This window comes from Hypanus sabinus, chromosome 16 (genome assembly GCF_030144855.1).
Source record: "Hypanus sabinus isolate sHypSab1 chromosome 16, sHypSab1.hap1, whole genome shotgun sequence".
Taxonomy (NCBI): domain Eukaryota; kingdom Metazoa; phylum Chordata; class Chondrichthyes; order Myliobatiformes; family Dasyatidae; genus Hypanus; species Hypanus sabinus.
The window spans coordinates 33,739,958-33,756,388 of NC_082721.1; the positions used below are offsets into that span (position 1 = coordinate 33,739,958).

The following is a 16,431-nucleotide window of genomic DNA, read 5'->3' on the forward strand; positions in this document are numbered from 1 at the left end:
GTTGCATAGCATCAGGTCAAATGTGTGCAAGAAAATATCCACCTGATTTTCATAAATTATGTTCACTTTATGTTGAATACTTTAATAAGTACTGAAAGTAGCAAGGGCACAGAATGTACTCTGGGTGAGTGGCTTTACCGACGTTGCCAGGAAGGTCCGAGAGCATCATAAATGACTGAAAACCACGAGACGCATATATCTGCCAAAATAAGTCTGCAATATGCAGCAAGTGAATCAAAATGAGGGTTAAACCTACTTGATCTTGTCCTCAATAACTTATCTTTAGTTTATATTTATCTACTGAAGTATTAGTAGAAGAGACCACTATACATACCTTGTGCTGACTTCACATAGAGGATATCTTCATTGAGTTCATCTGCTAAAAGAATACAAAGCTCAGCTCCTTAATAAACAAGTATCTTGAGTCAAAAGACACTTGCAAAAATTAAGTTTTAGTTCAATGCAGCTGCATTGATCCTTTGAGCTTAGCTTATTATTAATTCCATCCAGAGCTTGATCCGCAGTAGCTTGAAGACGGTGTTGGTTGTATCTCAATGGTTCAAAAAAAATAATGAAGAACATTTTTCATTTAGTAAATGTGTTGCATGCATTTTAAAAATAATTCCCAAGTGTATTCAGATCTCATTTATTTTAATATATACAAAGACTGAAACTCTTACATTACACTTAAATACAATATAGTAACAGAAAAATCTATCAGAATCAGTTCCAATTTAGTTAGGTTCAAAGTTTATTAGAAACTACTGGAATTTCTATATTAGTATCTTTCAAATTTCTTCTGTATGTAGGCACCAGTTCAAGAACCAAGACTTGAAAGTCTTTCAGGAAATAAGACCTTGCAGAATTGAATCAATACACATCAAATTATTGCACTGTGGAAGCAACTTACATATATGCTGTGAGTTCAAAGGAACAAGCATCTTCTATCGCCATTCCCACACTTGCCTTTTTTTTTGGGTACCCAGCTGTGAGTTCTTTCTTTTTGGAGGTCTTTCTCAGTCTTTATAGACTGATAGCAGTTCATTGCACTATGTAATAGTTAAGCACACAGCTGTGCTGAAGATTGGGGACAGGGTGACTTATTGGAGGAGTTATCATTCCAACTTAGCTCAGACCACTAATGCTCACTGAACAGGTTGCTGCTCCTTGCCCTCCATTTGTTTTGGAAACCAATTGAAAGCCGAGGGATATTTTGCTTTTACAACTGAAAACGCTTGATGTAACAGTATATCCCTCACACTTATTGATACATTTTTTGTGAACATTTTAAAAGGGCTTTCTGATAATAAACTGCCAGACTGAACAGCAAAAAATGTTGGAGGTTCATGAAATGCTGTGATCATTTCTCGCTGTGTCTGAACTATTTGAATATTGTTCACGGTCCATTTCTGATTGGTCAAAACTAACATCACTAGCACGCAGAGATGAATGCACATAGATCTTATTGTCTTGTGTGGGACACAAGTCCTGCTGGTCAGTTTTAATGAGAACTCCCTCTTGGTTCTCAGTTGCACAATAATTATTTGTGCTGAGGTCCGCTACTGTTTGAAGATCATCACTGTGTGAAGGCACAGCTTTATTTTCTTCAGAACTTAAACTAGGTTGAGCATGTTCAATGGTACTAGAAGCATTTGGGACATTTGAACCATCACTGCTTAATGTTTCATTCATATTGTTGGAGCTCTGGGCAGAAGTATTCCTTTCTGGAGCTGCAATGCCTTCTGATATGATAGCTGCTGTTTCTGCCACCCAATTCAGATCACTACTTAATGGGGTCACCTCAAGGCTTGCATTCTGCATACGAACAGGCTGAATGCTATCTGCTAGGCTGGGTGCATCGTTTAACTGGGCTGGACCAGGAGTAGATTCAAGAAGATTGCCTGGATCCGTGGGGTTCTGTTGAACACTTTCTGTTGCTGTGTTGTTGTTAAGGTTATCCTGGAGAGTTGTCTGGTTGGCTTGGCCAGCCTGTTGGTTCTGTAGTAACATTTCTTGAATGCGAATTTGTTGAAGGATGGCAGGCAACTCATAGTGATGGAAAAAGTATATCATTGAATGCTGGAAAAGAAAATAGCATCTAATTAAAGACTTGCAACAATGGAAAAGGCAAGTAACAGTTTGTTCAAGCCATCTCCTTGTGCAGAACATAATCACAAAACAATAAAAAAATGCAAAAAAAGTATATAAATTTTGTAATTTGATCCATGGTTGACAGCAAGCCTTGCTTGGCTTCAAGGGAAGAATTATATCCTGCTAGCAAGTATCAACTGCTCTATGTGTGGCTTTTTAAATGAAGAGTTGTCACAGCATCATAGTAGTGTAGTGGTTATCGTTCCGGAGTTCAGAGATCAATTCTGCTGCTGTCTGTAAGGATTTGTATGTTCTCCCAGTGAGTTTCCTGTAGGTGCTCCCAGTTTCCTCCCACAGTCCAAAGATACACTGGTTAGGAGGTTAAGTGGTCAATGTAAATTGTCCTGTAATTAGGCTAGTGTTAAATAGGTGCGTTGCTGGGCAGTACGGTTCGTTGGGCCAGAAGGGTCTGTTCTGTGCTGTATCTCTAAATAAATAAACAAACAAACAGGACTGAGTGTACCAGTTGGTCTATTTCTCTCCTTTAATAGGTTATTCAGCACTATTAAAAACTTCATACTGAAACAATTCAGCTGTCACTTCTATTTTAAAACACTTCCTACACATTTTCTGCATTTTGTATTTTATTTTAAATATTTGTCTTTTTTAAAAATTAAAATGTGAAGAAAGCTTCATCAGAGAAATAAACATCTTAAAAACTGCCAGAGCTTAACCCAGTGCAAAAGAATACACAAAATTGACAATCACCTAATTTGAACACCCCAGATTTCCAATGTCCAACAACAAAATAATCTCTTCAGCTTTTGGTTCTATAACCAAGGTGCATCAACAAGTATGAAATAGACATTAAATAAGCAGAGGTATTAAAATCTGTACCCACAAAAATGACATCAACGGAATTGTTTTTAAAAATTAATCTAATGAAAATTCCTGGAAACCTCCAGTTCAAAAACATAATGGAATTGTCCTGTACAGAAGGCAATATCTAGTCTAAACTGACAAATCAGCAGCATGTACACAACATACCATCATCCTCCATTGTCTCTCCACTTCCACTGAACTGTGCAGATCTCACACACCTGATTCTATTATAGTCAGAGAATTACCAGCCATGGCTTTTCTTCCTTCATTTGCAACATTAGCTTCGGTTAACTCCAAAGTTATATCCTTGGACACAAGATTCAGTTCATCAGCTCCCAACAGAACAATCCCATCAGTCCTATTCCCGCTCCTTATTTCCCTAACACAGTATTTCCTTAGATATTTCTTTTAAACCAACTTCTTTGACCAACTCTTCTGTAATCTGCTCTGCATTGCCTTATGTGACTTAACATTAAATTTTACATTATGCTGAAGATTTGAGTTTCATCAGAAAATATTATATCAATGATATTATATAAATAAAGGCAGTTCAATAGAAAATGAATCAAGTTGCCAAAAGATGGAGCAAGTGTAGGAAATGATTTAATGATTTGACATTAAATAGTAGGGCTGAGCGCAGTTCAAAAGTGATCACTTTTCAGTAGGTTAGCTGATTCAGCAGCATTGCTTTCCCACATTTACAAGGTCCAGGTTCACCATTGAAGAATGATATATATATATAACATTGAATTGTATCCAAACAAGAGTCAAAATATTTAGAAAGCTAGGAGCAGGGGAATTTGGAAAAATAAAATATTTGCTTATACCTGTATAAACAGCCAAGATGTTACCAAAGCCAAACTGCTGTATTGGCCATTGAAACGATAATGATATGCATAAAAGGCAAAGTGGTACAGGTAAAAGAATCTGCAAAAAACACAAACATTCATTTTTAAATGATTGAAAGGAATACATTAAATATAATTACTACAATATAAAATGAGGCCATTTGAACCATTAAGTACATAGGATCTCAGCTGAACAATTCCATCAGTCTAAACTCACACCCCACACACTGTGTTCTACATCCATGTAACATTGCAATTTATTCTTTGTCACATATCAAAACATCGACTGTTTATTAATTTCAATAGATGCTGTCTGGCCTGCTGAGTTCCTCCAGGATTTGTGGGTGTTGCTTTGGATTTCCAGCATCTGCAGAATGTTTAGTGTTTATAATTTCCTCTTTTTGATCCTCTGCAAATTATCTATACTATGGGTAACTTACTGAAGCTAATTAATTGACCAGCTTGTCTTAGTGATATGGGAGTAAACTGACTCCTCTGGAAATCCACACATTCAGGAATGTGAGTAGGCCTCCGTTAGTCTCAAAAGACCATGGACTTGCGCTTTGGAAAAATTCCAGGGTGCAAGCCTGGGCAAGGTTTTTTTTTGTGGAAGACCAGCAGCTGTTCATGCTGCAAGTCTCCCCTCTCCACGCCATCAATGTTGTATAAGGGAAGGGCATTAGATTCAGGAATAAACATGCACACAGACAGCACCCAGATCAGGAAAGATCCGAGTTTTTGGAGCAGTGTGTTAGCAGCTCTACTTGCTGAGTCACATCCAACCTTCCTTTGGGGCAAAGATTGGGATAAAACTTGAAAAGACATAAGAAATACCAATGAATTTAATTAAATAAAAATATATGGAAACCTAGTTTACAGGTTCTGAAATATTGCTTTGTGCAGCAATCTGACAAATCATATCAAAAACTAACAGATTTATTATCTAAGGCCCCAGCATGTAGACATCACTTTTACTGTATCAGGGTTGCCTGCCAATTTGCTCTCTTCAGCTTGGCTATGGATGAAGAAGTTAACCAATGTTCTTGATTTCATCACTGTCAGAAACATGTCCCAGCACTTGCATTTGGGGCGAAGTATGACTTATTGTCTATCACAATCAAAGTAATCATGTTTCTATGAAGGAATACATATATAGAAATACATGACTTGAGTATTATTTGATTTTGAATGCCCAAGATCTCTTTAAAGAACTGCCATTTCTCTAGCCCAAGTCTTCAATTGTTTTAATGCAGCTTTTCTGGAACACAAGAATACTAGTTTTTCTTTGAACATCTGGGCTAGGTATATAGGGATACAGTGCGGAATAGGCCCTTCCAGCCTTCTGAGGTGTGTCGCCCAGCAACCTCCTATTTCATTCTAGCCTACTAACCAGTACGCCTTTGGACTGTGGGAGTAAACTGAAGCAACTGGAGAAAACCCAAGCATACCACAGGAAAGAAACACAAACTCCTTATGGAGGCCACCAGAAATGAGCTCTGAACTCCAATGCCCTAAGTTGTAGTAGTTGCACTAGCCACTATGTTATTGTGGCAAAATTAACAACAAATGGGATACACAAAAATACAATCAAAATTTTCCTTATAACATGACGAATCAGTACTCATCATTATTGTTGCATTTCTAAATTTATAAACAACACACGCACCTGAGCCAATGCCGTTTGCCGGTATTAGTGTGACAGCAAATTGCATCATACTGGTCTGCCAGCCAGACAATTAAAATAATATAAAATGCTGTGGTTGTGTCATTGAAGAATTCTGACATGATGGCTTCCATCCCTGGAGGAAAAGAAAACAATCAAACATTTATAAGGATTTCATAAAAATAAAAACAAGAAATAAACCCGTATAAAACTCCACAATTATAAATTGTTTCAAGCAAAATTAGATAGATTAGGTGATATAAAAGTACCTCCCCATAATTGCATTTCCTAATTCAGAATCAGGCCATATACATGAGTCCAGTGGCCACTTTATTAGGTACATCTGCTTGTTAATGCAAATATCTGATCAGCCACTCAATGCATAAAAGCATACAGACATGATTAAGAGGTTCAGTTGTTGTTCACACCATACATCAGAATAGGGAAGAATGGAATGATTGTTGGTGCCAGATGAGGTGGTTTGAGTATCTCAGAAACTGCTGAGCTCCTGGGATCTTCATACACAACAGTCTCTAGAGTTCACAGAGAAAGGTACAGGAAACAAAAAACATCCAGTGAGAGACAGTTCTGTAGGTGGAAACACCTTGTTAATGACAGAGGTCAGAGGAGAATGGCCAGATTGATTCAAGCTGACAGGAAGGCAACAGTAACAGTGGTCAGTGGTGTGAATTAGAGCATCTTTGAACACACAACAGGTCGAACCTTGAAGTAGATGGGCTACAGCAGCAGAAGACCATGAACATACAGGTAGTAGTCACTTAATTAGGTACACTCTTTAAGAAAGGAGGAAGTGGTTGGTAAAGTGTTGGGAGTCTATTACTAAGGATGAGATTTTGGGGTACTTGGGGGCACATGATAAAATAGGCCAAAGTCAGCATGGTTTCTTTCAGGTGAAATCTTGCCGTACAAATCTGTTGACATTATTTGAGGAATTCACAAGAAGGATAGGCAAAGGAGAGTCAGTGGACTTTGCTTACTTCAGAAGGCCCTTGTAAAGGTGCTACACAAAAGGGTACTTAACAAGATAAGCACCCATGTGATGTGACTGAACACATTGATGAAGGAAGAGCAGTAGATGTAGTGTAGTGTATATGGATTTCAGCAAGGCATTCGATAAGGTACCCCATGCAAGGCATTGAGAAAGTAAGGAGGCATGGGATCCAAGGGGACATTGCTTTGTGGATCCAGAACTGGCTTGCCCACAGAAGGCAAACAGTGGTTGTAAACGGGTCATATTTTGCATGGAGGTCAGTCACCATTGGAGTGCCTCAGGGATCTGTTCTGGGACCCTTACTCTTCATGATTTTTATAAATGACCTGGATAAGGAAGTGGAGGGATGAGTTAGTAAGTTTGCTGATGACACAAAGGTTGGAGGTGTTGTGGATAGTGTGGAGGGCTGTCAGAAGTTAAAGCAGGACATTGATAGGATGCAAAACTGGGCTGAGAAGTGGCAGATGGAGTTCAACCCAGAGAAGTGTGAAGTGGTTCATTTTGGTAGGTCAAATATGATGGCAGAATATAGTATTAATGGTAAGGCTCTTGGCAGCGTGAAGGATCAGAGCGATCTTGGGGTCCGAGTCCATACGATGCTCAAAGTAGCTGCGCAGGTCGACTCTGTGGTTAAGAAGACGTATGGTGTATTGGCCTTCATCAATAGTGGAACTGAATTTAGGAGCCGAGGGGTAATGTTGCAGCTATATAGGACCCCGGTCAGACTCCACTTGAAATACTGTGCTCAGTTCTTGTCGCCACCCTACAGGAAGGATGTGGAAGCCATAGAAAGAGTGTAGAAGAGATTTACAAGGATGTTGCCTGGATTGGGGAGCATGCCTTATGAGAATAGGTTGAGTGAACTTGGCCTTTTCTCCTTGGAGCAAAAAAGAATGAGACGTGACCTGATAGAGATGTACAAAATGATGAGAGGCATTGATCCTGTGGATAGTCAGAGGCTTTTTCCCAGGGCTGAAATGATTGCCACAAGAGGACTCAGGTTTAAGGTGCTGGGGAGTAAGTACAGAGGAGATGTCAGGGGTAAGTTTTTTCACTCAGAGTGATGAATGCGTGGAATGGGCTGCCAGCAATGGTGGTGGAGGCGGATACGATAGGGTCTTTTAAGAGGCTTTTGGATAGGTACATGGACCTTAGTAAAATAGAGGGCTATAGGTAAGCCTAGTAATTTCTAAAGTAGGGACATGTTCGACAACTTTGTGGGCCGAAGGGCCTGTATCATGCTGTAGGTTTTCTATATTTTCATATTATAGGAAAGACTAGCTGACTGGCAGGAGGCAAAGAGTGGGAATAAAGGAGGCCTTTTTTGGTTGGCTGCCAGTGGCTAGTTTCACAAGGGTCGATGTTAGGACCGCTTCTTTTCACGTTATATGCCAATGATTTGGATGATGGAATTGATGGCTTTGTCCAAGTTTGTAGGTAAACTAGCAGATAGGTGGAGAGACTGCTAGTGTTGAGGAAATAAAGAGTCTGCAGAATCACTGAGACAGACTAGGAAAATGGAATATAGTGTAGGGAAGTGTATGGTCATGCACTTTGATAGGAGGAACAAAGGTGTAGACCATTTTCTAAGTGGGGAGGACATTAAAAATAAAATCAGAGGTCCAAAGACACTTGGGAGTGTAGTATTCCCTAAAGGTCAACTTGCAGGTTGAGCCTGTGATAAGGAAGGCAAATGAGTTAGCACTCATTTCAAAAGTATTAGAGTACAAAAGCAAGAATGTAATGCTGAGACTTTATAAGGCATTGGAGCATTGTGAGCAGTTTTGGGCCCCTTATCTAAGAAAAGACGTGCTGGCATTGAAGAGAGTCCAGTGATGGTTCATGAGAATGATTCTGGGAAAGGGTTAATATATGAAGAGTGGCTGATGGCTCTGGGCTTGTACTCACTAAAACCTATCAAATCTTGAAAAGTGAAGATAGAGTGGACATGGAAAGGTTGCCTCTTATAGTTGGGGTGTCTAGGAACAAATGGCAAGGCTCAGAATAGAGGATGTCCATTTAGAACAGAGATGAAGAGGAATTTCTTTAGCCAGAGGATGATGAATCTGTGGAATTCATTGCCACAGATGGCTGTGGAGGCCAAGTCATTGGATATATTTAAAGCAGAGATTCTTGATTAGTCTGGACACCAAAGGTTATGAGAAGGCATGAGGATAGGATTGAGAAGGATAATAAATCAGCCATAATGGAATGGCAGAACAGACTTGATGTGCTGAATGACCTAATTCTGTTTCTATGTCTTATATTCTTATAGGAGGTACCTAATAAAATGGCTATTGAGTATTTTTTTTTCCCACTGGAGTTTTTGAATTTTCAGACACTTGCCAAGACACCAGATGTCTTGTTTTACCTTTTGGTACCTGACGTCATTTCATTGAAAGTTAATGGTCAATAGGAAACCTACAATAAAGAAAAAAATTACTACATACTTTATTTGAGAAGGAAGAATATTGCCCTAAAGCAAAGTCACGTAATGAGAGAGTGAAGAGAATAGAAAATGCAATGAAGAAAAACAGGCCTGCTTGGAGTCCATGTGATCCAAGCAAATGGTAAGCAAGAAACATCTTCCTGTAAATCTTCAAGAAATCTTCTTTCCATTGTTATTAAAGGCATGTAGAAATCATGTAGAAGGATTGTGTTTCCCAAAGTCTTTTAGAAAGAGTTCTAAAGACTCAAGACACACAGGAAAAAAAGAACCTTTCCTTCTTAAATGAGGAACTCCAGTATTTTTTAACACTGAATCTGATTGCTAGATAGTCCCTCCCCAGAAGAGGAAGCACTCTCTCGATTTTGTATGTTTCAACAAGTTCCCTCTCACTTTTCTGTGTAATTTATTTTTTTATTGAAGCAGATACAAGCCTAAATGCCTGAACTTTCCTCATAAATCAACACAAAATTGCCTGGTAAACCTTATATGAATTGCTTCAAACAATAAAAATCTAAATAAGGAGACCAACACTGTATGTAGCATTCAAAGTGTGGTCTCATAAATGTTCTACAGAATGGAAGCACAAACTCCCTACCTTGTCTTCAACTCTCTTTACAATAAGTTCAAAGTAAATTTATTATCAAAGTTTCTATACCATATACAAGCTTGAGATTCATTTTCTTGCAGGTACCCAGAGAAAAGTAAAGAAATACAATAGAATCCATGAAAATCCATACACGACCAAGTCAAAAGTCCCTGACAGGAAGTCTATATATAAGCTGTGGAATCAGTTCAGCACTAAGGTGAATGAAGCCATCCACACCAGTCTAGGAGCACGATGATTATACAGCAACAAATGTTCTTAAATCTGGCGGTGCGGGACCCAAGACCTTTGCACCTTCTGCCTGATGGTAGATGTGAGTACAGATTGAGTATTGACAGTGTCTGATAGTATCAGCCTCCGTGATTGATCAAAGCAATCTTGGTTGGCGCAGAATAGTGGTGAACACCTGCTTGTTTTCTGCTTTTGCACCTGAAAACTTTAACCTGAGCTAAAGTCCACTCCAGTGCTCTCACTTTCAGGCACCTTCACCCACTTTGAGGTGCATTACCTCCTGTAAAGTACTTACTAGGAGAACCAGATCCCCCAGCATCTCTGAGATCCATAACATTTCATCATTTCAAAATTATACTTTTTTTAATAAATACTTTCTGCCAAAATGGAATAGTAGCTAAGGTTTTAAAAACTGGACACATTCTACACTGGACATCTAGTAATTTAGAAACAATTAAACAACTTGAAGGGCTATGTGGCCAGTTAACAATTATAAAACTCTACAAGAGTTATCAGGGATAAAGCCACATGCTCACACACGTATCTTTTTGATACATGTCATATGTTAAATATAACAGTGGACAGTACAGTAGTATAGTGGTTAGTGCAATGCTTTCCAGTCCAGACAATCTGTGTTCAATTCCTACCATGACCTGTAAGGAGTGGGAATGTTCTCCCAGTGATCCCATGGGATTCTTCTAGGTGCTCTGACTTCTTCCCACAGTCCAAAGACTTACCTGTTGGTAGGTAAATTTGGGTTTTGTGTTTTGGGTATTTGATCTTCAACAATATTCTGTGCGGGAATTTTAACTGGAGGTGGCAGTGTTTTTTTTTACGAGGTTGAGTTGTGAGCTCGACATCAACGTGACACAGATGGAGTGCGTGCTCGGGAGCAGTCTGTAACTGGATCGAACTCGGGAACCTCCGCTCTCGAGCCTGGTGCTGATCTCACTGTGCCACCAGCCTACTGTTCATTGTAAATTGTCCTGTGATTAGGCTTGGATTAAATCAGGGGATGCTGGGCCACACAATTTGAAGGGTTGGAAGGGCTTATTCCGTGTTGTATCCCAATAAATAAATAAATTTATTAGGTACACTGAAAATGCCTTGCTATTGAGAGAGGTCAGATGAGAATTGTGAGACTGGTTCAAGCTGACAGGAAGGCAACAGTGGTGTGTAGAAGAGTACTTTTGAACGTACAACATGCTGTACCTTGAAGTAGATGCGCTGCAACACCAGGAGACCACACTGGGTTCCACTACTGTACCTAATAAAGCGGCCACTGAGTGCATATACCAGCTACGTATTTGACATGTCAGTTATAGTATCCTAAATATCTAACATTATTTAAAAGCAAGGTCTTCTTTCTCGATTCTAAAAATTCAGTAAAAACGATAGCCTTGCAAATTACATTATATATTTTGAGATGTGTAAGTTTGATGAGTGACAAAAAAAAAGTGTTTATTTATAAAATACCTCTATGGATAAAATGCCTCCAAAAATCCACCTTTGTTGAGAGCCCCCTGCACCTTAGAAGGGAAGTATTTGAAACTGGTAAGAGGTGGTACTCAACTTTTCCAAAATGAACATTATTAGCAAAGTCACCATTATTTATCCTTAACTGCCTCTGGGAAGGTGAATGAGACAATTCCTTGAGTTCTTTCTGACTGGCATTGGACAAGCAGTTCTGGAATTTAACCCAGTGACGATGAAAGAACAATGATTACTTTCTATTTATGAAGGTATGCTATCTGGAGAGGAAGCTGTAGAGGGTATTTTCATGTGCTTGCTGCTCTTTATCTTTCTTGGTGCTGAACGTTGTGGATTTGAGAGTCACTGTCAGAATGGCCTAAGTAACAGATGTACTATTTGTGATGGCAATAGTGAGAGTGGCCATTTAGGATTATAAATGAATTGCTGATCCAGTAGGCTACGCTGTCTTGGATATAGCCCTCATGAAGTCTACTAGAGCTACATTTGATCAGGTAAACAGTGAGTATTCCATTATATCCCCAACTTGCACCTTATATATCTGAACTATTAGAAACTGTGGTGTAGCTGTTATAAAGTCCCAATTTCTGACCTGTTCTTGTAAGCATATTACTTGCAACAGTTTCAGTTGAGCTCAGATGATAGCATCATACACAAAAGTAGGTAGTTACCTTCTTGCTGTTGCAGTTCACTAACTTGTACTTGTGTACCACAAGGAGTTGCAAATGGAATGAAACATCAGCAAACATCTTCACTTCCTACTGCGAGGAGGCTGTTATTGATGAAGCAGCTAAATATATTGAGACATTGACACCACCTTAAGAAACTCTTGCAATGGTTTCTGAGGGGACCTCTAACAACCATAATCATCTTCCATATTATGTGGCAAGATTCCAGCCACTGTAGTGTTTTCTCCTTGATGCCCACTAACATCAGTCTACCAGCATTCTTTATTGCTAGTCAGTCAAATACTACCTACATTTTTGCGACAAGGACTAACCTTCTGGTCTAACCCAAGGTTAAAATGAAGTTTGTAGCTCAGGAAAATGCAAAATCCAAACAGAACATTTGCATTTCCTAATGATGCATCAGAATCAGAATCAGACTTTAATTGCCAAGTACCTGTGCGCATACAAGGAATTTACTTCCGGCAGATGTTGTCTCTCTGCTCATAACAATAATAATGATAAATATAAGTGAAAATATAGATTATACATACAAGTAGTGCAATCCAAGTAATAGTTAGTCGACAGTTAACCGGCAGTTAACTGTTCAGCAAAGTGACTGCAGTAGGGAAAAAACTTCTCCAGTGCCTATTAGTCTTAGTCTGGAGGGATCTGAAGCGCCTACCAGACGGAAGCAGTTCAAACAGTCCGTGCGCAGGATGGAAGGAATCCTTTATGAGGCCATTCATGAATCCAGCATGGATTTTCTGAAGGGTATGACCTATTTGACAAACTTACTGTGTATTTTTGAGGATATAATGAGCGCAGTGGATAGAGGAGAACAGGTGGATATTGTGCACCTGGATTGCAGCATGCTGTTGTGCAGAGGACTTTGGAGTGCTTGTGCATGAATCACAAAAAAGCCTGCAGATACAACAGGTTATAAAAAAAGGCAAATGGAATGTCGGCCTTCATTGCTAGAGGGATTGAATTTAAGAGTAGGGAGGTTATGTTCCAACTGTACAGGGTACTGGTGAGGCTGCTACTGGAGTACTGCAAGCAGTTCTCATCTCCTCCTTCAGGAAAAATATACTGGCTTTGGAGGTGGAGCAGAGGAGATTTATCAGGTTGAATCCGGAGAGGGGTTAGCCTATGAGGAGAGATGGATGGAGTTGCCAAGGCCTATACTCGCAGGAATTTAGAAGAATCAGAGGGGATCTTAAAGAAACATATTAAATTGTGATCCAAACACAAACAAGAGAAAATCTGCAGATGCTGGAAATTCAAGCAACACACACAAAATGCCGGAGGAAATCAGCAAGTCAGGCAGAATCTATGGAAAAGAGTGCAGTTGACATTTCAGGTCCTGCTGAAGGATCTCGGCCCGAAATATCGACTGTATTCTTTTCCATAGATGCTGCCAGACCTGCTGAGTTCCTCCAGCATTTTGTGTATATTAAACTGTGAAATGGATAGATCTGACAGAGGCATATCTGGTGAGACTGGAACTAAGGGGCATAGCCTCAAGATTCTGAGGAACAGATTTAGGACAGAGATGAAGAAAAACTGATTTTCCCCAGTGTGAGATAAATTTGTGCAATTCTCTGCACAGAAAAGTAGTAGAGGTCACTTCATTAAATATATTTAAGATACAGTTAGGTAGATTTTTGCATAGCAGGAGAATTAAGGATTTTGTGGAAAAGGACGCTAGGTGGAACCCAGTCCACGGCCTAATCAGCCATGATCTTATTAAATGGCAGAGCAGACTCCTAATCTAGGTGCCTAATCCTGACACTCTTTCTTATGTTCTTATTCAGCTCATTAACTATGCTGGTTTAGAGCATAATTTCCCACTAATTTACCCTGTGTCTTTTTCTTCCTGTATTGTTATCAAGTCTTCCAAAATTTGACCATTTACCTACCTACTGGAAGCAATTTTTACAATGGCCTATTAAACTATCAATTTGTACAACTTTAGAATACGGGAGATGACCATAGCCTCTAGGAGAAATATGCCCGAATTAGGGAACTTTGACTTACAAATTCCACACTGCCAGATTTGGAGATCAGGATTGAAATGCGATCATTGGAGTTGTAAAACTAAATGATGATGCTGTCAACTACAATTTCCATTACTTTGCTTTGCATTACTCAATCAAAGTATATTGACTGGGCAGTAATTAGTTTCATTGAAATTTCTTGATTTTTTTTTTTATGGACAGGGTGTAGCCCAGACTATTTTCCACATCTCTGGTTTCTATCAGTGTTTTAACTACTGAAACAGCTTGGCTAGGAGTGCAGCTAATTTTGGAGTGCACTTAAGCTGTTGTTTATTCCCATAGCCTTTGCTCTACCCAGTGCATCCTGCTGTTTCATGATATAATTTGGGACAAATCAAAGAGGATAAAGACTGATTACTGTGATGGTAAAGATTTCAGGAGCAAGATAAGCAATCCACCACACGCTTTAGGTGTGCCTGGCATCAATTCTGACATGTCATACTACACTTATGGAACAAAAATTCCTGGTTTAAGTGACACATTTGTTGAGTCAGGAGGTTACAGACTGTGGTAGACTACCGTTCTGATGTTGATGGCAAACAATAGCTCACAAATGCAGGCTTTTGAGATACTGGATCACTGTTGTGCTTATCCCATTTAGTATGGCAATGCCACACAATTACATAGGAGGGGTTTTTCCTGGGTCTTTGTACAAGGTCTACACAATGCTCATGCCTACCGATATTGCCATGAAGAGGTGAATCTGCAACAGGTAAGTTGTTGAGGGCAAAGTTAAGCAGGTTTGACTCTTGTCTTTGTTCTTTCACTTCCTGTCAGATTCAGCTTAGAAATATTGTCTTTCAGGATTCAACTAATTCAGTCAGCAGTGATGTTGCAACAACTCTTAGTGATGAATATCTGGTAATCTTCACTGTACCTTTGCTACTTATTTTAGCTGTTGGAATATTGATTCATTTGCTAAATATCAATTGGTAATGAACAGGAAGAGTCTTACTTGTCCGTGTTGATCTGAAACCGCAAGAACTCACGGGGCTTTGAGTCAATGTCGCAGACTTTCAGGGCCACTCTTTCCCACTTGCATGCCATTATTCTACTACTTCTGGTGGGTCTGCCCAGCTAGTGGGTTAGGATATAAAATGCAACTATCTTCCGTAATAACAAAATTGTAATATGGGCTGCAAAATCTGTGGAAGTCTCAATCACTGAAGTTTAAATGTTTCCTCTGAATAAGATGGAGTCAACTGAAATGTAAACCACATGGCAGCATAACAAGATGCTACAGTGACTCATCCACTTGAAATAGAATTAGTCAGCCACAAACCCTGATAATAAAGGAATTACCTTGCTTACTTCTGAAGGAATCATCAAATAAAAGGTGTCAACACCCAATTATATAATAACTTCAATAATACTTAATACACATAGCATACTAAACAAATCCAAAAATACACGAAGAATGTACAGTAAACACAGAACTGGTGGACAATCCTATTTAGAGTTATATATCACACTAAACTGAACAGAAACAATTATTGCTCAGTACTTCCTCTTTATTATCCATATTAATGCTACGTATGTCTTTGAATATAGACATCCTATCAAGAAAACTTATATGAGATTCAAGTTAATGAAAATTGACACTTCTTACATAATGATTCACAATTTCTAATACAATGCATTTCTGGTAACTTTAATGACACAAGTAGAATACAGAGCAGGCTGGCATCCAAATCAGAGCACTACTTTTCCTGCTGGGGACATTACAGCAACATGGTGTCAACCTCACTTTCTGATTCTGATTCTCTGTGTCATGACCAGGTTACCAACCAAACTATTAACCAACCTTCCTCTTTTCAATAGCTGCTATGTATTTTCAGCATATTCTATATTAATTTTGTTACATTTGATACTTCAAATGTACCAGATAACAGTTTCTGGGAATTCTGAAGGATAAGGTGAGCTGTACACAGTCATTCTGTACCACAGCACCTTTCTAAAGATCATTTAATGAACCGTTCTATCCTCAGCAAGTTTTAAGTAAACTCATACCAGCACCAATCAGGTATATTCCATCAAAAATAAATGATAAATAGCTAATATTAAAAAGTGAGACAGCAAGTGTTTTTATCTTGTGGGGTCATAAGGAGTACCCTTCTCAAACATTTTAGCCAATCTTTTGTTCTGGAAAGGAAAATGAATGAAAACTTGCACTTGAGCACCTGCTACCAAACATGCTGGTTTCTACATTTATATCAGATTCTGAAAAGACAGCAATATCAACTAAAAACACAACTAATGACAAAACATTCTTACCAACTAATGCGAGTATCACTGTAAGTAAGGGAGCTGCAGGAAATGCAATGGTCATGTTCATCTCCAGCATCTGCAATAAATCAACTGTAAGAAAAATTACATTAATTGAAAATATGCCAGGAACATCTTTCAGGTTTTAAATTAACCTTCACTGCTCCCTT

The 16,431-nt window shown here is 39.0% G+C and overlaps 1 protein-coding gene across 2 annotated transcripts in view; it reads right to left on the minus strand.

The window, feature by feature from the left end:
* Window positions 1-630: 630 nt before the first annotated feature.
* Window positions 631-16,431, minus strand: part of tmem259 (transmembrane protein 259) — an 86,688-nt gene continuing 70,887 nt past the window's right edge. Inside the window, exons 7-10 of one of the 2 annotated variants that reach the window (XM_059991529.1) lie at window positions 16,271-16,340; window positions 5,488-5,620; window positions 3,801-3,900; window positions 631-2,079 (exon numbers count right to left, since the gene is read on the minus strand). In XM_059991529.1, the coding sequence (XP_059847512.1) occupies window positions 1,345-2,079; window positions 3,801-3,900; window positions 5,488-5,620; window positions 16,271-16,340 (1,038 nt within the window). In that variant the 3' untranslated portion in view covers window positions 631-1,344. Of the gene's footprint in view, window positions 2,080-3,800; window positions 3,901-5,487; window positions 5,621-16,270; window positions 16,355-16,431 lie in introns of both variants that reach the window. The other variant, XM_059991528.1, reaches the window with a different exon arrangement.